Source organism: Urocitellus parryii, chromosome 2, assembly GCF_045843805.1.
Source record: "Urocitellus parryii isolate mUroPar1 chromosome 2, mUroPar1.hap1, whole genome shotgun sequence".
NCBI classification, from domain to species: domain Eukaryota; kingdom Metazoa; phylum Chordata; class Mammalia; order Rodentia; family Sciuridae; genus Urocitellus; species Urocitellus parryii.
In genome coordinates, this window is record NC_135532.1 from 203,065,927 (window position 1) to 203,090,999 (window position 25,073).

Here is a 25,073-nt window from a genome sequence, read left to right on the forward strand (position 1 = left end):
TTAGAGAGGGAGTGTGGGCTTAATGATGACAGTTTTTAAGTATGTCGAGCTGCTGTGTGGCTGTACCAGAACACAACAGCAGGCTTGCTTATGGTGCCATATAGATTTCTCTATGGGTTTTAGAGCTCTGATGGCTTGTATTCTAAATTATTTTGATTCATGTTTCATGTATATATTACCTTGCATTTCAAATATCACACCAAACCATTTAAAGCAAGAATTATTAACTCTTACAAAGAATGGATATTTATGGTTTTACAAATGTTCTTTTCTTTTAATATATAACATATAATATAGACTTTAGTTACATGAAATGGTAGTGCTGTAATTCCCCTTTATCCATACTTTCATTTTCTGTGCTTTCAGTTACTTTAGGTCAACTATATTCTGAACATATTTAATGGAAAATTCAATAAATTAACAGTTCACAAGTTTTAAACTCAATTTCATTCTAAGTAGCATGATAGAGACTTGCACTATGCTGCTCTAATCCCATATTGGGTGTGAGTCAAGCCCCTTTTTTCAGTGTATCCACATGTTATACACTATCCACTCATGAGTTACTTAGGAACTGTCCTAATGATCAGATTGTTGTATTTTGCAGAGCTTAAGTGCAAATAACTCTAATTTTTAAAAAATAGCCCCAAACTACAATAGTAATGATGCCAGATGACAATTTAGACATAACCAAAGTGATATCTTACAGAGCTTTTCTAAAACAGAAAGGTAAAATGAGAAAAAAATATAAAATAGAAAGGAGCTGGAGATACAGCTCAGTTGTTAGAGTGCTTGTGCCTCAAATGCACAAGGCCCTGGGTTTAATCTCTAGCACCAATAAATGAATAAATAAATAAATACAGAAGTAAATAAATAAAGAAATAAAATAGAAAGGCAGATGTTTATCACAGATGTGTATATTTAATAAAATTAAATATATATATATATATATATATATATATATATATATATATATATATATATAAATGCTTCTCCACTTACAATAGATTCACATTCTAATAAACCTGTCATTAATTGAAACTATAATAGGTAAAAATATCTTTAATACATTGAATGTACCAATATCATAGCTTAGCTCAGACTACCTTGAACAGGCTCAGAACTCTTATATTAGCCTACAGTTGGGAAAAATTTTCTCACACAAAGTCTCTTTGATAATAAAGTGTTGAATGTCATGTAATTTATTAAATATTATGTTGAAAGTAAAACCAGAACAGTTGTATAGTACAACACCATCATAAAATTGAAAAATCATAAGCTGAATTATTGCAAGCTGGAGACCATCTGTATAGAGCTTAGTGATATCAGCAGTTTCAAGCATCTGCTGGGCATCTTGAAATGTCCCCTCTATGGATATGGGGTACTTACCATATTATGGGAGTTGATGGAAGATCTACACAACTTTTACTTTATTTAGTTTAATTAAAAGGATTAGGGCTGCACATAGGCTATTTAGCATGAAGACTAAATCAAAACTAGGGAAAGCATTTTAGTTGCTTGGCACAAAGATGGGAGCACAAATTACTAGGAATCCAGATAAATTGGCTAATCAAATATTTATAGTAGGAATTGGCATAAAGTAGACACTGATTCAAAAAAATTATTATTGAGTGAATGACTTCAAGGCTAGCTTGGTCATGGTTTGGCAACCAGTACTTTAGTAATAGGAAGAGGCATGTAGAACTTGTATGTAGAGAGAGAAATCAAAAGAAAAAAATCCCTAATATCTGATGAAACCATCATGCTTTCTGGAATATATTTTCATACTATTGATCCTTAGCAACAGATAATAAACTTTGTTCTGATAGAGTGAGGTAAGATAACCCAAGCATTAGCTCCCCAAAATATTGTCACTTTAAACCTGAATCTAAAAGTACAATCTCCTATGTTTCCGTTTTCTTATCTTTACAATAAGGGTAATGTTAAACTGCTTTGGCATCACAGAGTTTTCAGATCTAAACTGGAACACGAATAAAACCTTTTAAAAACATATAGAAATTATTATTTAGACTGACCTGTAGTTGCCAGAGGACTTCTGGTTGTTAGGATGTCTGTAAAGATAAATGATATCATTGTGAATTATTATTATCTATTAATTTAAGAATATGTCATTTGTATCTGGATCGAAGAATAGATCTTTCATGTGTTCTTTTTATATTTTATATTTTATTTTAAGTGATAAATAATTGTTATATATATTTATGAGGTACAATGTGATGTTTTGATATATATATTTTACAATGTATAATGATTAAATTAGGCTAATTAACAAATCCATCATGTTGTGTACTGCTTCTCATTAATTTTTAGAGTTATAGAGTGAAGGTATTTAGATTTGCACCTCATGTTTATTTTCAAAGTACCTAAGAGATTCTAGGTTAAATAGAAGCATTTTAAATAGAAGAATGAGGTATGCTTAGATTGTGGGCTCTGGAATTAGGAAGAATTGATTTTGATTATTAACAATCACCTGTGACTCTCAGAATGCAACTTTACTCATTTCTTTTTAAGTAGAAAAATGTTACTTCCTTAAAGAATTATTTTGAAAATTGTGATATAATATTTATCAAATATAAAACCTGATGCAGGTAAATACATTAAAAATAGGTCTTTCAAATATTATGAAGGTGACTATTATTATAGAGAATACTGAAAGTTTTACCTTTATAATTTGCACAACCATTTATATTTTAAAATAATTTATACACTAACCCATTTAGAATTACTTATAAGATATGCAAAACAATTTAATTATTCACAATATTCTGGATACAGGTTTTCAGAGGGGTAAATAGTTGTGCTCAATTATTCTGGTAGTTTGTAGAACCAGGATTAGTGCCAAATTTTCTGGTTTCAATTCCAATGATTTTTATACAACAGAAAAGTTTTTATAGTTTAAGATAACTAAGGTTAATTCTAAAATTTCTTAAGTTTTCCAAAGTAAACTTTGTTGATAGTGGTGTGATCTTGATAAGACAAAGTGAATTTCTGAATTGTATAAGCAATTGAAGTTAAGATGGAGTAAAGAAGATGCTAAAGTAGGGCAGTTAGCATCAAACTTTGGATTCTCCTTTCCAAAGAGTAAAATGAATTTTGAAAGTCATCATTTGAAAGCTGTTAAAATTTTCTTTCATAGTCAGTGATTTTACAAACAGTATGGCTTCATCATCTAGTCTACATGTCTGAGTCATATTTTGAAACAGCACACACAAATACACAAGCACATGCAGAGAAAGTTCTAAATGTGACAAGAACATTGAAATTGAGAAGGTATACCACTGACATAGTAACTAGTACTATGAACTCTGTGATATTCTGAATGTATTGTTCCTAACCAGATGTATGCTACTTGCATTTTCATACAAAGACTAAATATATCAGCAAGTGTTACAGGAATAAAATACCATGGATGTTGATGACCACAAATATGTTCTTAAAAATGTCTTAAGTACTGACCTGAAATAGTTGCAGGAACAAAAGTAGTTGTGGAGGAATTCTCCAAAGATGCTAGAAGAAAGTAAAGTTGATATGACAATTGTGCTTCCAATGTAAATGTATTACAAATCACCGAATACAGTTTGAATGTTTGTTCAAAGGGCATCTGATGTTTTAGAGCTCCTGTTTGTCCTCTCTCATGTTGAATGTTCCTATTCATGATATGGTTGTGTTACATTTGATGAATTTACAGTATTTGCACATTCTGTCTATACAATTTATTTATACAAACAGTTTGCTTTATGTGCTACATTTTAAGAAAAGTATCTATTCATTGGTTCTGTAGTCATATTGAATAATTAAAATTTATATCACATAATAATGTGACATTAGTCTCTTGTGGTTTTACACTGAGACATGTAGAAGACCTCAATCACAAAGTAATTGTGCCTATAACAATATCTACTACGAACCAAGTGCAGTATGAGTATAAAATGCTTTTCACAGAAAAGAGTTGTATGTTGGTCCTCGGGAGCACCATGCCAGTGTGCTTACCATGACTAAGAGTTGTACCTATGCCTATGGATTATGCTTTACCTTTCTGTGTAGCTAGTGTACATAAACGACAAATGAGTCTGGTTATACATCTAGTCTTTCTAAAGAGGTTGCCAGTGCATGACAAAAGTAGAATTAGTAAACAAATTTTGTATGTTTTATGTTAAAATTCCTAGGAAAGATTCTTTTCTGAAAATTTAAGCATTATAGCCCATTGGGTTGGTGAAGGGCCAGAATGCTGATATTTTGAAAATATTTTAAAATTAGGACTATAGTTATATGTGTGCAGTTTATTCAAGACTGTCATGTATATAGTGAACAAATATTCCTTATTTGGAATATCTAGTCTGTCTAGATGTTTAGAAGTGTCCAATGTATATTACATGTAGAGGTAGTGAAATATAACTTTTTAAATATCTTTTTTTGCTAAAATTCACATGAAATATTGTCTTTTGAGAATCAAACTCTTAAACCACCTCTGTGAGCAGTATAGCACTGCTTGTACTTGTTCGGTGATGTGGAGGTGGTGGGAAGGAAACAATTGTAAAAGGTAATTCATACTTGTATATTTTCAGACATCAGCCTTCTGTATGTTTGGTGCATTTTGCTTTGTTTTGTATATGGTGTGTGTAATGGAAAAATGAATAACAATTTTGCAATATCTAGTCTCTAGATGTTAAAGAGGTTACCAGTGTATGACCAAGTAGTTAGTAAAATTAGCACATTTTGTACATTTTGTGTTGAAATTCATAGGAAAGCTTGTCCTCTGTAAATAACTTTTGGATATGAATTTATTCAACATCTCTAAGCATTAAACATGCCTGTACTTTTCCACTGGACTGAAAGTAGAGAGAAGGAAGTGAGGAGGGAAAGGTTCAAGGACAAAATGGTCATGTTAGAAGATACCTCAGATTATAACCATTGCTATGTGTGCTATTTTATATACCAGTGCTGTATGCATAGTGGACAGAATCTTATGTGTAATATCTAGTCCTTCTCTACATTTAGAAGTGCTTGATGTATTTTAAAGTAGAAATAGTAGAATTAAAAATTTTTGTAAATAGCTTTTAAAAACTGATGAAATACTGACTTTGGAATTGTTAAACCACCTCTGAACAGAATACCATCTATACTTGTTCATGAGTTGAAGGAGGTGGGAAGGAAGAAGTTTCAAAGGTGTTTTGCTAGAATGTGCTAGAAAATTTCAGCTTACCCATTGCCCTGTAACATGCATTTCATTTAACTTTGTTACACTGTATATATTGTATATACACTGGACAAAGGAGTACTAATTTTATAATATCTAGTCTCTAGATATCAATGAGATTTCCAATGTATGACAAAAGAAGAAAAATATCATTTTCTTCAATTGTTAATATATTTAAAAGTTTTAAAAGTATAGTGAATCAATTTACAAGCTACAAAGAAAACTGAAGCATATGTCATCAGCTGTAGGTCTAGTAAATTTGATTTTATTCTTAACTGTATTGATGATACATAGACTAAGCAGAATGTTCTTGTCTGCTAAATTGCTCATTTCACTATTTATTTATTTTCAACTTTTATTGTTCATATGAGATCTAAGACAGCTTTTAAATGACAAGTGGTAGATTATTGATGAAAAGATAACAGGATTTATAAAAATTTTTTATAAAGATAATATTTTAAATTTTTCAACATGACAGTATTCACTAAATTTAAAGATGTGCATGAAATTCTTAATCAATTTACAAAAAATCAACTTGAAAATCATATTATATTAAAAATAAACACCTAAAATTAAGTTTGTCTTGTTTATAAGTTTCTTTTAATGCAGTTCAATAAATCAAATAAATTTTAACTTCAACTTGTTGTAGATATTTATGAATTGATGTTGATATAAGGTCTATGGCATTTGTAAAACAGATTCTAAGTTAACTCAAGACAAAAGGCATGGTTATTTATATATATAAAATAAATAATATTTATATAAAAATATTTAAGATAAATTATATATATATATATATATATATATATATATATATATATATATATCTCCACACTGGGGAGTGAACTCAGGACCTCACACATGTTAGGCAAGCAGTTTATCACTGAGCCATATCCTTGGCTCAATATTTTCTAAAATCATAAACTTCCCTGCTTAAAACTGTCCAACTGTGAAAAATCATGAAAATAAATGTCAGCATAACTCTCAAATTATTTGTCAAAACAGGCCTCAAGAAACCAAGACACATTTAAATAAAGATAACAAAAATCAACCAAACAAAAAAAATCCCAAAAAACAAAACAAAACAAAAAAGAAATAACTAAAAGAAAATAACAAAGAAAACTTTTTAGGAGAAAAACAACTACTGAAAACCCACCAAAGAACATTTTTCAAAGATAAAACCATTATAGATAAACTCTAGTAATGAGGGTTAAGAGTACACACATTAGGAACAGATCACCTAGATTAGAATCCTTTATTTTACTATAAATAGCATGTGCTTTTAGGCAATTTTCTGATATTATCTGTGCTTTGGTCTTCTATTCTGTAAAGTGGGGTTAGTACAGACATCATATAGCAGGATCAATGTGGGGAGTAAATGTGTTGTTAGGTAAACCACCTGTTCTAGTTAATAATGGCTGATAGTAACTTTTAGCTAATCTGAATCAGACAAAGGTAGGCCATCTATGCCCCATTAACTGTGCTAAAGAGAAGCAAGCCATCATGGGGGAGGTACTAAGAACATGAGCTTTCTCAGGGAGCAGGAGTTGTAGGATGCAGGAAGAGACATTGTGGTACAGGAAACTACTTGAGGAACCAACATTGGAAAGAGAAGCAACTGGAATTGCAGTTTTATATCTACTATTCTAAAATCAAAGAACAGTACAAAATCTGTACTTCTGCATGTTTTCATATATTCAATTTAAAGGCAAACCTATATTGAATGACCTTTTTTTGTATTAAAACTATTTAAACTGAGGTTTGGTTGTTCTAAATTTGTTTCCATTCTACTTGGTATGCATATGTGTGTGTGTGTGTGTGTGTGTGTGTGTGTGTGTGTGTATATATATATATATATATATATATATATAATTTTGTATGTGAGCTTTCAAAAATCTGTGAATTCCCAAACACACATGGCCCCAAAATTTATAGCAAAGAATTGTGAGCCTAGCAAATTTCTACTGTTCTCAACCAAAATAATTACAGTGTATATATTGTTGAATTGAATTGAATAGAGAGTAACTAGAGTGGAAAAATTAAAACAAAGCATTGATAGGTGTGTTGTCCATTTTCTATTATTTTTGATACCCAAATATCTTCTCTTTTGGTTTAATCTTATTGTAAATATTATCATTTTTAAAAATAAGATATAATTTTTATAAATAAGGGACAGGATAGATCAAATCTATTGCCCTCCCTTTTTCCCCCTAACTTTCCAATTACAGACTGAACCTTGCCCCTTGAAAATATCTATCCCTCAATCATAAAACCTTAAGTGGTGCTTTCTGATAGAAGGTTCCTGAAAAGTCCAGCTATATTTGACTGATGTAAAGAATGTGTCAAGACTTGCAAACATTTATTCATACCAATATTTTTAGAAGCTTTATGATATTTGATATTTTCACAAACTTTTTATCACTGACATTTTTCCTTTAAATAGTTTCTCCATATTTCACTTTTCTCATGTTAATGTGTTACCTCAGGCAAAAGACAGGCTCCTAAAGTCAAGGACGATCCCACTGCTTCTATGGTATATTGCTAGAATCTTAATTTCATAGCTTAATGATTCAAAGAAATCAAATAATGCTCACAGATACCTGTGATATCAATGCTGTTCAAATCAATATGGAAGGTGACCAGTTGGCTGGATTTATTTGCTTCAATGCCTTGAATCAGTTCTTCTTTTACATTTTCATCTGACACCCACTGAGCAAAAAAAAGGTCAAATAGGACTATAATGCTGCCATTTCTGCAAAGCAAAAGATGATATAAGAGGAAAATGTCAGCTGTCTTCAAGTGATTTATGCTCAATTCATGTAAAATGTCTTTGAAATTCCCTTGTTATCATCTTGTTAATCCTCATTACACCAGTATAAGGTAGCAACTCTGTAATATGCATTTTACAAGGTGATTTTTTTTTTGCAATTTAAAGTAAGATAAAAAGAATAAGATAAGTCATGTTAAATATTTTCTTTACTTTTAAGGTGGAAAGAAAAAGAATTAAAACACAAGGTGATTTTCTGTGAACAAACTCCAAAACAGACACTGGAATTCAGATTTTCTGGGTTCTACATTAGAACCCTGATCCCAAGGCCAGGCTATTCATCAGAGTCACTTGTGTGAAATTAAACAAAATCACATGGTATCATGACATTTATTCTGATTTTACTGTTTGAAGGAGTGAAGAGTGTGGATTTGTAATTTCTCTGGTTATTATTTTTTTATTTGAGAAATATTTATTTATTCTCCTTGAAGTAACCATACCAAGCACCAATGCATCTGCTTAGTGTACTTCCTTTTTTTCTTTAGTGTTAGATACAACCATTAAGTGTGTAGCATGACAAATATTTCCTCAGCTTATACCCAAAAGACTTAATATATTTAGTTAAATTTTAAGCAGAAACCTAGTTTTGCATAATTTTTTTTCTATATAGTTTAAGAAGTCCTGATATTCTAAGCTGATAGTGATTATATTTACTATTTTCCTCTTTATTCTCTTTAGTCTTAAAATGTCAATATGCTCTGGTTTCAAGGTATAAAAAAAGAAAAAAAATATGCCTAAGATGATTTAGGATTTATGGGCTATTCAGTTTAATTGCAAATAGTCAGAATTGTCTTGCTTACATCATCTCCCACCATGAAATTCAAATTCAACCAGGTGGTTGTAATCAGCTTCCCTTTTATTTTAAATCCTGAGGTGCCATATGCATTTTTTTCTTGTCAAGATTTTTTTCTTGACCATTTATAGAAATACAAAAACAAATACTTTTTTTTTTTTGGTAGTAGAGGTACTTGAGATTTTTGTTGGTTTGTTTTTTTTGTTTTTGTTTTTTTGCTTTCTTTCCTATATTTATACTAACATGATTGATAGTCTTTTAGGATATAACCATTTGAGAGAAAACTCCTAATTCTGATGTTCATTCTGTACCTGTTTGTAAGCAGTGGGTACTCAGAGTGTACTTGATTCCAGAGGGACAGACAGACTAGGGAGTATCAATTTTTATATGATATGTTTGCTGTTTCAAAATATAGGTACCATACCCATGTATCCTTGTGGTATCTGTAAGTTAATGAGGTCTCACTGGAAGAATTTTATCAATTCCAAAATAGTTCTTTATTTATATAGTTTCTATGGTTTGGGTATGTAGTATTCTGCAGAGACTCATGTATTTGAGGCTTAGCCCCTAACACAACAGTGTTCTGATTTGAAGCCCTAGGAAGTAATTGGATCATGAAGGCTCTGATTCTCTCTCATCAGTGAATTAATCCATTAAGAGATTAGTCATGTGGCTGGATGATTGGGAGGTGGTGGAAACTATAGGAAGTGGAACTTAGATGAAGGGAATAGGTCCTCTGGGGTTGCTCTGAGCTTTCCTCTGCCATGCCCTTCCACAGTGATGCTTTGCATCACCTTAGGCCCAAAACAATGGAGCTGATGATCATGAGCTAAAACCTCTGAAATCATGAGCCAAAGTAAATTTGTTTAAGTTGTTCATGCCATGCATCCATGAAAAGTTGACTAACACAATATCCATCTATTACTATCCACTATCCTACTGCAACCTAGAGTAAATGTTAACTTTTTCCTTCTTTACTGTATGAAAGACCAAAATCTTCCCGAAAGATTATAGTTGTTCAGGATCCTCAGGAGATAAGACACCCTTCTTAATGCCTGTACCATGATTCAGGTTCGCAGGAATGACTCATATAGCTGTTATTTTTTTCATGTTTGAAAGAAACAGATTTCTCTAATACAATGATTTCATATTTCATTTCTATTGCATTAATTACTTTTAAAATGTGACAAGATTTAAACGTCCAACTATTTGCTTAAATCATTGTAATAAAATCTTGTAAATGACAAGGCTCCTTAGTAACTACTTTTATCTGTGTTCCCAAACATAGACACAGAATCACTTCTTGTCTTTCATAAGTGTGTATTTTGTCATGAACACTGTTTCTAACTATTCTTCCACTCTTATTAAGTTTTGCATGCCGGCTGATCCCCGTGTTGAAGAATAGTTCTGCATTCTCTCAAGGATACCATCTTGAACAATTCCTCATTTCAATCAAGGTTTGAATGCAGGGGCAGATGACTGTACTCTGCTCAAGAAATCTGGGGAGAAAATTATGGCTAACTTTTGGAAAACTTTTTCTAATGCAAGAAGGGTTATAGAAGAGTACCATTTTCTTTGTTAAACATAACTGTGTCTACATATGATTGCCACATTTCCTCATCATTGTGGGACGAGGAGGTGAATCATGGTTGACAAGCTAAATAGAGCACAGTAGAAAAAGAAAAGCAACTATATCTATGCCCAATCATATTATGACCATTATACCACTGAATTAGATTCCACTGAAATCTCCTGCTTTCGTATGATGTCAGGTAATAAACATGTACTATTTAAGGTGCTTGTAGTCATGTGTTATGTTAATTGAAAATTTAAAAAAAAATTAACCGGAACACATCTCGCAGGCTTCATTCCACATTTGTTGGAACAGAAACTCCTGAAAAGGAGATGTGCTTTGCTCTGTCTTTTCAGCTCATTTTGGTTAATATTTTCATTTTAGTAAGAAAGCTATTGAGACTCAGGTTATTGTAGGTGACTTGTCCCAGGGTAGTATAGCTTATAAGTTAGAGATAGGAATAATACTTATGCCTCTGTCTCCTGGATGTATTTTTACATAATTCCTGATCTCTTACCATCAACTCTTTTCATTCCTTCTTCCCTCTTCCTCTCTCTTTCTTCCTCCCTTCCTTCCCTCCCTTCCTCCCTCCTTCTTTCTTCTCTCTCTCCCTCCCTCCTCCCTCCCTCCCTACTACCTTCCCTTCCATATTTACTCACATGTTTATTTATTTATCTTTAATAAATAATGGGAATTGGATCCAGGGGTACTCTATCAATGAGCTATATCTCTAACCATTTTCATTTTCTTATTTTGAGACATGGTCTCACAAAGTCGCCCAGGCTGGTATCAATTTGTGATCCTTCTGTCGTATCCTCTCAAGTAGCTGTAATTACAGGCATACACCACCATATCTGGCAGAACGCCACTTCTATAGCTACTATTGTGAGCTATTTCCAACCAGGAAAGATACTACAATGCATTACTTTGGAGAAAGTTCCAGGGTTTTATGATCTTGCATTGTTACAAGAATTTGACATTTAAAAAGATAGAATACCTATCTGGGTATTTGGTGAGGACACTAAAGATATTTATTCTCTACACATTTTCAAGATATAGACACTCTTCCTCCTATTTCTACCTCTCTTCCTTCTTCTTCTCCTTCCTCTCTTCCTCCTCCCTTCTCTTTATATCTCCATAATCAACCTAACCTCCAAAGATAGGAGTAATTATACATGAGCTTAAAAAGGGCAGGATGAAATATGATTTAAGTAAGTGTGAACTGTATCTGTTATTTTCTTAGCTGTCAATGGCACATTTTCATTTTATCTTTGGTTGCACAGTATATAACTTAGAATATAATTAAGTCTGTTTGTTCTTCATGTATTTTCTACATGTTTAACTTGACGGAACACTTGCTTTTATTTTATTTGAGCTAGGGAGTAGAAAAGTAAAATACATGGAGTAGAGAAAGTACAAATCTGTAATTTTCCTACACTGAGTTGAAAGTGATTGGATTAGTTCATCCTCAGGCAAAAAAAGGTTTTTGTGTGAAAGATGTGTTCTCTTGGTTGTGAATTATACATTGCATTTAATAATGTATGCTTTGCAAGGATAAAAGTTACATATTCTATAACCACTTACAATTGGATTCTTTAAAGTTTTTTTTTTTTTTATTCAGTACATGTTGAGATAAGAAAGATGTATAGTTGAAATTAAGAAAGCCATACTAGGCATTTATTTTTGTTTCACCTCATGAGAAGACTATAGATTTTTATGTGTTTATGTGTGTGTGTGTGTGTGTGTGTGTGTTTTAGTATTTTAATAAAGATCTCTATCACTTGCTGTGTGTTTGAGTTTATTTATTAAGGTAAATGAGACTTATTTCTATAGTGGAAAATGGCCCATTTCATTTCAAAGTACTTGTTTCAGTAGAATAGCTGAGTATTTCTTTTTTTAAATGCAGATAAATCCTGTCATTTCACAGCATGAGGGAAATAGATCAAAATGTTTCTTATCTCATATTTTCATTAATGATATTGATAAACTTTAGGTTTGCTGAGTAAACAAAAGTCATTCTTTTCCTAACTTTGTGATTTATCTGTGTTCAAAGGGCAAAATTAGTGCATATGACCACAAAGTGTAAACAGTATTTTGTTAAGAGAATCAAAGCACTTTCCACAAGGCACGATAGCAGAAAGTATTCCCAAAGGAGAACCAACCATTTGCTTATTGTGAACAGGACAACACACACACACAAACACACACACACATACACGTGTATATATATACTCTATACACATACTATACACATACACACACATATTAGCTGGTGACAAAAAGTAATAAAAATATATTAATGGATAATTTCAGTTATTCTGACTGATACAATCTAACTATGTATACAATCTAACTATATACAAAATGTGCATTTAATTAAAATTAATAACAAGAAAGAAAATAGGTATTTAAATTGGTTTTTAGATGTACTTTGTTACAAATGGTGTGGATGTGTTATTTTAGATGAGATTTCAGATACTTCTGTGCCCTGATTTTATAAACTGAATTTTAAACTGAAAGTGACTAAAAAAGCTAATTATGAGTGTGACAATTTTTCTAGGAATATGTCTATTCATACATGATTACTTAAAGTCATCCTAAAAGTTTCCTTGTTACTCTCTTTCCCAATTCTGAATTGCTTTTGCTCTCTTCTTCTTGGTCTTTCAATGTACCAACCTATAATTTATCATGCAGACATTTTCATGAATTTTTTTTTTGCATTGCATGTTTCAAAAACTTACTTTTGATTCAGTGACCACCAGAGGAAACTATCTCTACACTGATAAAGTACCTTATTTGAGAATCATCATAAAATATTTATCAAGGTGTAGGCACTCTAGTGGCCTCCTATGTTGCCGTGAAGGAGAAGAGCAAAGTATTTTCTCAACTTAATTAAGGTGTAGTTTCAAATACAGGGGTCTTACCGTGTAGAGAAACAGATTACTTACTAACTGTCAAAGAAAATGCTGAGATTTTGATACACCACCAGTCCCCATCAGAAAAAACTCTGATATGATTTTTAAATATTTCAGATGAGACAAATATGTCAACAATGTGTCATTGTTAGGAGAAAAGAAAAAAGAAATAATGATAATTTTCATTATAATGGAAATAAGTTCTTTAATGTTTAATTCTTTGTCTATGGCATTCTCCTAAATACACACACACACACACACACACATAAACTTTTAATATTTTAATATATCTATAAACAACATAGAATGTACAGTCACCGTAGACTCCCTACTTCATCTTCAGTTGGCCCATAACTTTTGCTAAAACACCAACTAAGTTATTGCTAAAACATAACTAATTCATACCAAATTTAAATTGTACACAATCCTAGTGTTAGAAAAAGCCCTTATAGATTTTTGCATGAACTATCACATCTTCACATTCTATAATGTATCCTTGCAAAGATTATTTCATTATTCATTTAACTCATTCAACTCTGATTGATTATTTTCCTATATGCTAATTCCAGCAAGTACCATTGATGATTCAGAAGAGAATAACATATGTCTAACCACTAAAAAGATAAGATTTAAGAAAAAAGTATATTGTAAAATAAGATGTATTTTATTGATTTTTAAAAAAATAAATGACAGTGGAATGCATTACAATTCTTATTACACATATACAGCATAATTTTTCATATCTCTGGTTGTATATAATGTATGTTGACACCAATTTGTGTCTTCATACATGTACTTTGGATAATGATGTTCATCACATATGATATTTCTTACCCTAATTTGAATATATATTATGCCATACATTTTCCTATAAAGTGCTTGATTAGATCAAGGTTAGAGATAGGGATGGAGAATAAGAAAAGGTAGTGCACAAAGACCTAACACATTTTAAGAAATTCAGAGAATGAGCTATCCAGAGGGGGACTGTCGTCATCAGGACTCACATACTAGAAAACACCAATCTGACAAATTTCTGAATATGTAACTCTGTAAGCTTAACTCTTATTGTTTTCTTTCTGTTTTGAGTGTTTTAAATGAAAATTAGCCGTAGAAAAAGCACATGATCATTTTAGAAAGACATACATTAGTATTAGTATCCTGAAATGGAAACATTACCTAGTCTCTCTGAACCACTCATTCTCTTTCTAGCAATACTTTTTCATTCTGAGTTATTTTGAAGGCTTTCTCTTCCTCTTTTACACATATATCAGGTCTTGATCTGTTATATTTTTTTTTTCATTTTCTATTTTTTAAAAAATGGAACACTGTCTTAACATAATTTTCCAACCAGCATTACAATTTTCTTTGCTAACATGGCTGCTGATTTGTAACTCTGTTTCAAAGACCCTTTAATAATCTCAGTTAATTCTAGAATCATCATGATGTCCAGTCTGTAGGATATCAGAATAGGAAACAGGGGACTCTTCCCTATGGATACAGTGATTCAAGAGTAAAGTGTGTTGTTAAAAAGGTAGATGTCATGTTAAGTGTTTCTATATTGATCTAGCGCTCTCTCTCTCTCTCTCTCTCATACACACACACACACACACACACAAACACACAAACACACTTCTCTGTATGTTCTAGTTTCAAGCATATCATTACCATATTAATCTAAAAATCATTCATTTATGGGTTACTTAATTTGCTCCGAGGACAATCTTAATGCCCTCTGGGTACAAGAGTGAACTCAAAGTCCCCTGTCTTGTGATTTATAATGTAAATAAAGACTTGTGATGCAGTAGTATTTTATTAATAATGAACAACCTTCTTCTACATGTTCATAACAAATTAAATGCTATATCTGATTGTGAAGATACTCAGTCTCCACCCTTCCATGTATCCCTGAAAGAGTTTACTCTCAGGAGAGAGAAACATGCTAACACTTGATTAATTGTCAGAAATTATTATTATGTGCTACTAAATGAAATTTTATGCTGGACTACTTCTCAATCCACACCAAGTGTTAAAAATTCCAAACTTTTCTTTTTTCCCCTATATATAGTGATTTTATCATATTTACATAGTATATATATATATATATATATATATATATATATATATTCAAGAAGATCAGCAGTTTGTGATCAGTGATGTCAATTAAACTTTTGTGAGTATACTCACTCAAATTGTAAAATTCTTGAGTTTTTATATTTGTTCTTCAGATTACTTGATTGAAAGATCTCATCTATCTAAAAAAATTGAAAAAAGTACATTAAATTTAGAATTTCAACTTTTGTTTGAGAATGTATATGAAGTATAGGTTATAAAATTTTCTTCGTGTTGATGGGAGATTCACACATTTAGGAATCTCAAGTGTCCGCATTTATTTATTTATTTTTTCATAAAGAGAAAATGGGATCTATGCATATTTTGTCAAAAAAGTTAATGAAGCTGTGTTATAAAATTTTAAACCAGCTGAAGAGAGACAGTCCCTTACCATTTGCTGAAGGTCAAAAGCAAGAACTTTGAAATCCACAGAGAGTTTGTCTTGCAAATTAGGATTATATGTAGCTCCAGATGTTATTTTAAATGTTCCTCTGACTTTATGATTCATACCAAATACTGCATCTAGATAAATTCATAATAAAAACAACACTGAGTTATGAAGAGAAGAGAATATGTACATAAGACACAGAAGTAAGCAAAATTCTTGCTTGATATGTTGGTCCCATTGCTCTTGCCTTTTCTTTGTAGTCTTCCTGTTTCAAAATCAATTGCCTTTTTCTACCTTCCTTCCTTCCTTCCTTCCCTTCTTTTTTTTTCTCCTTTTGGCCATCTGGTTATATCAAAAGATTAAAAAAATATACTTCTTTCTTCCATTTTCTTTCTTTGAATTCTAACAGACACTATCAGCTTCTGATTTTTAATTTTTATTTATTTTTTTTATTTTTTGAGGTTCCCATTGAAAGACACAGGGACTAATCAGTTTCCACCAGTTATGGGAACTGATTCAGGAAAACATGGTGAGAAATAGACCATTGAAAGTTTTGTAGTTGCTTTCAGATACTTCTTCAACCCCTAGAATCCAGGGACACTGCTGGTTTTCTACATGTGGATTACTGTGAAAATTTCAGTGTATAGGTTACTTTGAAACACAGATTTAAAGCTACTTCTTGCATTGTGGTAATTATAAACTTGGCACGTAAGGCATTTTGACATTAGATGTGATTATCTTTATTGAAGAAGTTATTGAAAATGCTATAAAAATGTATCATGTTAACAGGAAAAAAATAAAAGAAATGATAAATTCAATAATCACATTATGAGAATATTTTCTTTGATATATTTATATTTAAAATGAACAACTTCAGTTGAATCATACAATAATGAAATCATTAGTAAATGAAATAACAATGACACATAGTGCTCATGGTTACATAGCATGAGAGGATGTTGGTTTTCCTTCCCACAATGGGGAAATCAGGGCTTAGAATAATTTAAAAATGTCCCAAGGTTGTAAACATAGAAAGTGATAGATCTGAAATTTGGATATAGCAATGGCTGAGTCTACAACCCAAGATCTGTCATGGGTGCCAAACTTTCTAGTCCAGAAGAACATTCAAACTTATATATTAAACAATGAATTTGAATTTAGTTTAAATAGTTTTCATTATATAAATGATATATTTTATTTTTAATACATCATTTTGAATTTTTAAAATTTATATTCATTAATTTAGCAGATATACAATTAATTCTTAATATGTGTGTCGGACAAGAAATTCTAGGACCCTCTGTGGAAACCAAAAGCCCTGTATGCTCAAGTGCTACATGTAAAATGGAATATTATTTGTATATAACCTATTTGAATATAACCTATGCTATTTCATTTACTCAAAATTACATTTAAATTTCATGTTTAAATATAGAAGACAAAGAATGAATTGTCATAGATTGGGGAGTCTAAGGAAATATGTTAACTAAATTCAATGCAGGAAATAACATTGGATTCTGAACAACAGAACATTGGTGAAATATGAATAATAAGTATGGTTCAGTTAATATTTTATCAATAGAATTTCTTAGTTTTGACAATTATTATAAATAAATAAACCACTTACAGTGAGGAAAACTGGGTGAAGTTTGCATAATATTTCTGTAAAATTTTGATAATTTTTTAAAGTTGATTTTCAAAAAAGTAAAAAAAAATTAAAATCACTGAAGTCTGTTATGCTCTCTGATGTTCTAATCAATATTTAACTCAAATTCCTTTTTATACTTAGTTGTTCCCTCTTAAATTGGGATAACATTTATAAATAATTATTTCCCATTTTGCTTATAAAATAGTAAACCTTTATATCTTTACTAAGCACCAAAGATTCTAATAGAGTCCTAAATGATTATAAATTCTTGAAGTTTTTCACACCATTTAAATAATACCAAAGCAGCCACTCTTTCAAAAATATCATTGACCCTCTATAATTGTTTATATAAATGTAAAAAGTATTTGCCATTCTTCTTTCTCTTTAAAATATATTCCTTGCATATAGCAAAAGTATCAAAATAAACCAGGTATTATGTTTAAATTATTTTATCAAACTTTAATTTTATTGCATTCTAATTAAAGCAATTATTTACTAGAGTAAAATAACTAACCCCAAAGCTAAAATATTTTAATGAAAATAATATTACTTACAATGCAAAAGTTCCTACCTGTTGAGGTTTCAGAAAGTGTTAGTTTGCATATATATTTCATCATTTAAAAATGGTGAAGATGTTTCAGAAAGTATATACTCTCAATACTCCAGTTATTGCTATGTTTCTAATTTAATTTATAATCTAAGTACATAAGTGGTAAATTTGAGCACAACTTTTAGACTTTGATCATGTAGTTTGGAATCTTTTTGCTATTTACTGATGATGTAAACTTAAGCAAATTAGTACTTTTTTTCTCTTAGATTCATCACTAACCCATAGATTTATTTTTTAAGTTAATGCCATTTAAAATCTTTTGAAAGCTGTTGATACACACTAAGAGAGTTCTAAATAATGAGCTTTTATCAAAGTTTCCATTCAGTTTGAAAGCCTTGTAAATCTACACTTACATTCAAATTGATTTAAACTGTGTTAATGATTTTTTTTTGCTTAATAAGAGAAGGAAGATATTATTCTATAAAAATTAATAATAATTTTCATTAATTTTATATTTATCAAGTTGTATCTTCTAAGATATTTTAACATGTTTAGAATTTTAATTCTACATAGTGAATCTACAGGCTGTGAAATCTATTTTGTCTTATGCTACTGAGAAACATTATTCACTAAAAAGAAAAGAAAGAAAAAGCAAACTTTAATCTCAATCTTGAATTCTGGATTGTTTTAAATTATACACTAAGTAACTTCATCTAATATTCTATGAAGAGGATGACAGAGAAGCATCAGAAGGCAACAAAAATATCTTTTCATGAAAGGACAGCAGTGAATAAAATACACTGATAGGAAAAGTGAGATTAAAGTGTCAGGATGCATTTGTAAAGACCTTCAGCAGCCAGGTCTGGGACTTACCTCCTTCTGATTCCTTGATTGCCAACCAGGACACTGCTATTAGTCCAGCACACAGCACCACCAATGTGGCAAATAGAACTGCAAACATGACTTCATAGGAGCTGAGAGAACCATGCCTTGAAGATGCACTCCTTTTTGACCCCATTTTCGGGTTTTTGAAGACCTGCTAATTTAAGAACTGTGAGAGAATAGAGATATTTATATTCTCCACATCAGCAAAACTGATACTCCAGCACCAACTGAACTGTAAAACCCTCAAATTTTTAAGGATTTGTTGAGCAGTAACTACTGAAGTGCACACTCATACTAGTCAGTATAAATGTGTTGTGTGTGTATCTTTGGCAACATTATATCTCTATACATTAAGTAGCTTTAAAAGGGTAGTTAATCTTTAAGAAGATATAAATGAGTACAGATGATTAGAGTTATAAATGGAAATCTCCTGAACAGGCTTTTTGTGGAAGAAATGAAATTAAATTCATGTTGTAAACAAAAAGGACACTTTATCATTTTGAGAACTCTTGGGGAAAATATGAAATTCATGATAGACTGATTAGTCATTAGGCATGTACACTTGATATTTGCAGAGAGTTTCTAACAGATCAACCTCTTACCCTCTGACTCAGCTCATTATAAAGGCACTTCCCCTCTTGTACAGGGGTGTAGACATATCAAAAATAACTTATGCACAAGTGTATATAAAACTTAATTTATACCTTGTCTCTCTCACTCTTATTTTTTTTTCTTACTGAAACAACTGAAAACTTTGTTATGTTCCTCATTTGAAGTGATGCAATGTAAGGCAGTATTGATTTAACTTAAAGAAAATATCCTTAAGGCCTCATATGGTTGTTCTTTATGGCTGTGCAGTTATCAATATATGGGAGCAGCTGCAATAAGATGACCAAAGCATTTGTTCCTATTTTAAGTAAGTATTCTCCTTGAGGAAGACATTGCTCACTTGCCCTGGACTTTATTTCCTTAAACATGCCAATTATAGCAAGAGATTAAGATAATACCATTTAATTGTGGATGTATGCTTTATGGGAAAAATAAAGTTATTTTCTGATAATTAAAGTACAGCATATCATTGAAACATCCACACCTTGGATATTAAAAATTATGTCAGGATTAAAATTAAAATGTATTTACAAGTAAACTAGTTTGTCTTTTTTTTTCCTGGTAGATTAAATTGGTGAGAAATAAGGAAACTCTTTAGAAACACTTAATAAACTCAAATTGTTGAATATTATACTTGGCTAACATGATATCATTTTCTTCTTTACCATGGTTAAAAGAGAATAGCGTGTTGCATTCAAATCCTTTATGATCAAAACTAGAATAAAGGTAAATGAATCTAGGTCATGGGAAAATATTTATATTTATATTTAATTGAAGTAATACTAATTGTTAAACGTTCTATATATGAAATAAGAGAATCCATTGAAGGAATGGTAAAAAATTATTTTATTTATAATATAGGGGAAAGTTCTAATAGTAAGCCAGACTCTAATAAAAGGTGGGTCTGGAAAAGATGCCCTTAAATCTGGGAAGCCAGAAAAGTGAATGCACAAAGGGCGTTTTCTTTATATTGCTGATGCAGAAGCAAACACTTTTCAGAAAATCAAGTAGAACTTCAAGTTACATTCCTTTTGATTTTTTAGAAGGAAAGGATAAGACAGCGAAGAAAGTTCATATGTTCTGTTCCAAGCACAGGGTATATAAATAGATAAAATGTACAATAAGAAACCCAAAATAACTTATTTTGTTCAGAAACAAAATCAATATCCAGATTATAAATTTTCCTCCACTGGTATGTTGTAAATAATTAGACTTAATATTTTCAAATAATTGAATGGGAAAATATCTTTTTTATCAAGGTAATAATCTGTAAAGGAGAGACTATAATTTAAGCAAACAGTTAAATGTGAAAAAATATATTATGTCTTAAAGTTTAAAAACCTATTAATATGAACTAGAACTTACCTTATCAGATAACAAAACCCTTAACAGAGTTGTAATAGTAAACACAATGTGGTATTAGTGCAATGAATGAGAATAAAGAATCCATAAACAACTTGTTTCGCCAGTGAAAATCCTATATTAACTAAATAGTTTCAGTGTTAGCAGGTGGGAGAAAATGGCTATTCAATACATGGTGATATATTTCAGTATTGTTGAAAAAAATATTAAGGAGACAAATATAATATTTGTGACATCTGAAATTTATCTATGAGGCAATACATAGAAATTCCATGAGAAATAGGGAAATGAGAAGGTCGGGGGTGGGGGGTGGGAGTGCGGTGGATCACATAGTGAAGGCTATCCATAACCACCATAATGAGGCATCTGGAATGCGATCCTGCTGGAGAAAAAGCCTATGAAACAGTGAGAACAGATTCCAGAGGTATCCAGGTTAAGGGGCAAGGAAGGGGCTATTTGCCAAATAACCATGTTCATTGACTCAGAATAACTTTGGGGTTTTCTCTCTGGCACTTAGAGCTTGTGCTTGGTGTGGGGAGACCAAGAACTTTCCTAGGAAGCTAATTTGAGTGTGTGGAGATAAAGGAGCATGAATATGGGTGTAGAATTCTTACAATGTCTGAATCAGCTTACCAGTAGAAAACAATATATAAGATTTCTACTAAGAAAATAAAATAGGAAGTAATTAATAAAAATGAAAAATCAAAAAAGTAAATATACAGTTGTCCTCTTTTATCTATGTGAGATACATTACAAGACCTTGGGATAACTGAAACCATGGATGGTACTGAACCATATGTTTTCCCTCTAGGTACATAAATATTATTAAGTTTAATTTATATATTAAGCCCAATAAGAGACTAACAACAGCAGCAAATATTAAAATAGAACAATTGTGACATTAAACTGAGCATTCTAGATATACTTGGGTACATAGTAATATACTAGGTATACAAATATGCTTAACAAAGAAATATAGACAGAAGCAGAAAAGCATGAGATTTCATCATGCAGGGCTGAATGGTTTGCAAATTAAAACTTAGGAAATACTATTTGTGGAGTTGTCCATTTAGTATTTTCAGACAAAGGAAAGTATGATTGCAAAAAGTCAGCCCACAGTTAATAGAGAGCTATGGTATATATTTGGGTTGGTGATTGATAATAATTTACTCCTCTAGATTGGTAAACAGTGAAAAGTGATTTTATTGCCTAACTCCAGGTGAGAAAACTCAAGTGGCTTTCTCTTTTCTCCTTTGGGTCCCCTCCCTCCTCCTCTTTTCTGTCTTTCTTCCCAGGTATATTTACATGGTTGCTGCAATATCTCTTTTCATCTGGTACATGTTTTACTTATTTCTGTCAGTTTCTTTCCCATTGTTTTCCCATGGAGTGAATGAAATCTTGCATTTGTATGAACTGAAGTTTGAGGAAAATAACTATATGCTTCCTGTTTTCTGCAACCCGAGGGGATGAGGGAAGGCTTTAAGAAAGTCATATAACTACCTGACAGCACACACTGCCTTCCTGTGATGTTTCCTATTGATTTCTTCGGCAATTTTGTTAAACATGCTACCCAAAGCCTCCCCTGAACTAATGCGGGGCTTATTTTATTTGTGAAAGTATGTGGAACACCACTGTGCTGCATACTATTCCCTAAAAATTAATAAGAAACACTTAGAAGTGACAAGCTCCTGTCATTTTCTCCATGCCCACTGACATTCTGAGGTAGTCCCGGGTCCCTCCAGGTTGCTAGTCTTATTTTTCCTTCTTGTTTCTCAGGGTGCCTACTCACCAATTTTACCTGCTCTTTTTTTTTTCCCCCTGCAAATTACAAGGCATTATTGGAAATTAAAACTTTTCCAAGTTCATTTTCAGAAATTCTGTTGAGGAGAAGAGAATTTATAGATTAACAAAATATGAAAGGAGCCATTAGCCTCTTAGTATTATTGTTCTATGCGATTGTCTTTTTGTGCTATGAAATTTGGTTTTTGTCTGTTTATTTGTTTATATTATTGTGGGAGGGTGTTTTCCTTGTTTTTATTTTTGCTGCTAATGAGGTTTTGATTGGCTTGTAACTGGTACATAACCCTTAAATTCTAGATAAGAATGCTTTCAACTTCAGTTTCACTTTAGGTTTACCTAAAGGTCTTTCTAGTATAGTTTCTGACCTAAAGACCTAAAGACTATTAATTTTATTCTATCAAAACTATACCTTACAATGAACTTAGAGGTCATGTCAAAGTTCTCTGAAAACATAGAAATGACAATATTATTTAATTCTTTTATCTACACAATTGAAAATACTACAAAATTCAGTAAATTCAGTAAAATTCTATTCATAAGTGGTAATCTCTCATTTTGTTTATAATCCCATTAAACAGAAGTTGGGTTTCTCTATTGATATTAGTTTAATAGCAAACAAAGCCCTTAAGCATGCTGACTGAAATATTATTTTTATAATTGCCAAAGTACACACCTTTAATTGGCAAAATATGCATTTGCCATTAAAAAGGTGGTGAGAAATATAAAAAGCTCTAGACCTGTTGACAGAAGACCCATCTTTATATACTGACACTGACTTTCACTGTGCAAACTTGGACATTTTACTAAAACTCATCCTGAGCTTCAGTTTTCTCATCTGGAGAACAAAGTTCTTGATCTTAAAATCACTTTCATTCCTGAAATTTTATGACTTTATAATTTTTATAGTTCCTTCCAAAGGGAAGTATATGATTTATGTCTCTTCACATTTTAAAAGCCTTTCTTCCTGAAATTTGTTTCAGATATCCACCTAAAAATCATCTAAGTGAGACAATGTCTTTTAAAACATTTTCTTAAGATCTTTGCCTTCTTATCTCTCACTGACCTTTCATTCTCATTGCAGCTTCTTTTATCCATCTCTTGTCTGACTACAGGGAAACCATATTTACTTTCCCTTTGCTAATGCAAATTCTGCTTTTTCGCTCTTCAATCCTTTGTTCCCAGCTCCACATGTGGCTTCTTCCCTTGCCATATGAAAGTCACTCTCACCAAGCCTATCTTCCTAATCTACTTTTATCTGTAAAATGGATTATGAAACTTTTGAATAAAAGGTATTATACCAGAGCATGCTGAACTGCATAGCACTTAACTGTTCAGGAAGGAAAGAACTCTATTCATGGCAGTATTCAAAAATAGACCTGTATTTCAGGAAAGAAAAATGAACTAGGTTGGGGGAGATTGGTTTTTCCTAGTAGGGGTTACCACACTTTTTATAGCATCTTAGTTGGTTAGTAGGGAGCTTTGAAAAAATACCAGCATGTTCTTTCCTATCGGCTGCTAGTTTAGGTCATTTTCAAAGAAACCCCCTATGTATACAGAATCCTAACCAATTCACAACCCCATGATTTTATATTGTTGTGCCAGCCACATCTGTAGCTCAGGCAGGATTTATCTTCTCACCATGCTGCTTTTTAACTTTAATCATCTTAGTGCCTGGAGGTCAAAAGATTTCTTGATATTGAAAAAGAGTGAGCCCACTTGTCAAATTTTCTCAGTGCTCTTTCATCTAATTACCCTGTTATCATCACTATACTTTACTTTTTTCCATAGAATAAGTTTTCCATATCAGCTTGATAAGTTTTCTCTGTCTTGTCATTCAAACAAGTCCAGGAAGCTCATATTTGTTTCCTAACAGAAACACTAAAAACAAGACCCAATTAAGAGATCATTTAGTTGGTTCCTGGTGTGCCCTGGACCTCAAAACATCCATACAAAATTTGCACTTTATTTTTATGACTATGTCTGTTTAGATACTACCCAAATCTCCTGAGTTGTATTTTGTACTGTGTAAAAACACAGATTCTATATATGTACATTATTTGCTTTCCTTTATTATTAAATGAGTGTTGGTTTGTAGAACAGAGCAGTTAAGTATATAATGTAGTTTTACTTAAAGAATGTTGTACTATACCCAGAATTATAAATTTCAACAATATTTTCAGTAATCTTACTGATGCTGCTAACAGGAGCATTAACACCAAAAAATATACCTCCTGGTAACCAGGAGGGTATTGTGTTTAAGTTATTAAGGACTGTGACTTCAATGGCAGAGACATAAGTTTGGTGAAGTTATTTAGGTGTAGGAACTAAACAGAATAAGATGGACATTATTACCCTAAATATATGTATGATTACACTACCAGTGTGGCTCTGCACTACAT

At 31.5% G+C, this 25,073-nt stretch overlaps 1 protein-coding gene across 2 annotated transcripts in view; it reads right to left on the reverse strand.

Annotated features, from left to right (window-relative positions):
* Tmprss15 (transmembrane serine protease 15) overlaps positions 1 to 19,036 on the reverse strand; it is a 113,040-nt gene extending 94,004 nt beyond the window's left edge. The window contains exons 1-6 of one of the 2 annotated variants that reach the window (XM_026411947.2): positions 18,892 to 19,036; positions 15,824 to 15,954; positions 15,508 to 15,575; positions 7,816 to 7,967; positions 3,475 to 3,525; positions 2,034 to 2,069 (exon numbers count right to left, since the gene is read on the reverse strand). In XM_026411947.2, the coding sequence (XP_026267732.2) occupies positions 2,034 to 2,069; positions 3,475 to 3,525; positions 7,816 to 7,967; positions 15,508 to 15,575; positions 15,824 to 15,954; positions 18,892 to 19,036 (583 nt within the window). The remainder of the gene's footprint in view (positions 1 to 2,033; positions 2,070 to 3,474; positions 3,526 to 7,815; positions 7,968 to 15,507; positions 15,576 to 15,823; positions 15,955 to 18,891) is intronic. The other variant, XM_026411953.2, reaches the window with a different exon arrangement.
* Positions 19,037 to 25,073: the final 6,037 nt, after the last annotated feature.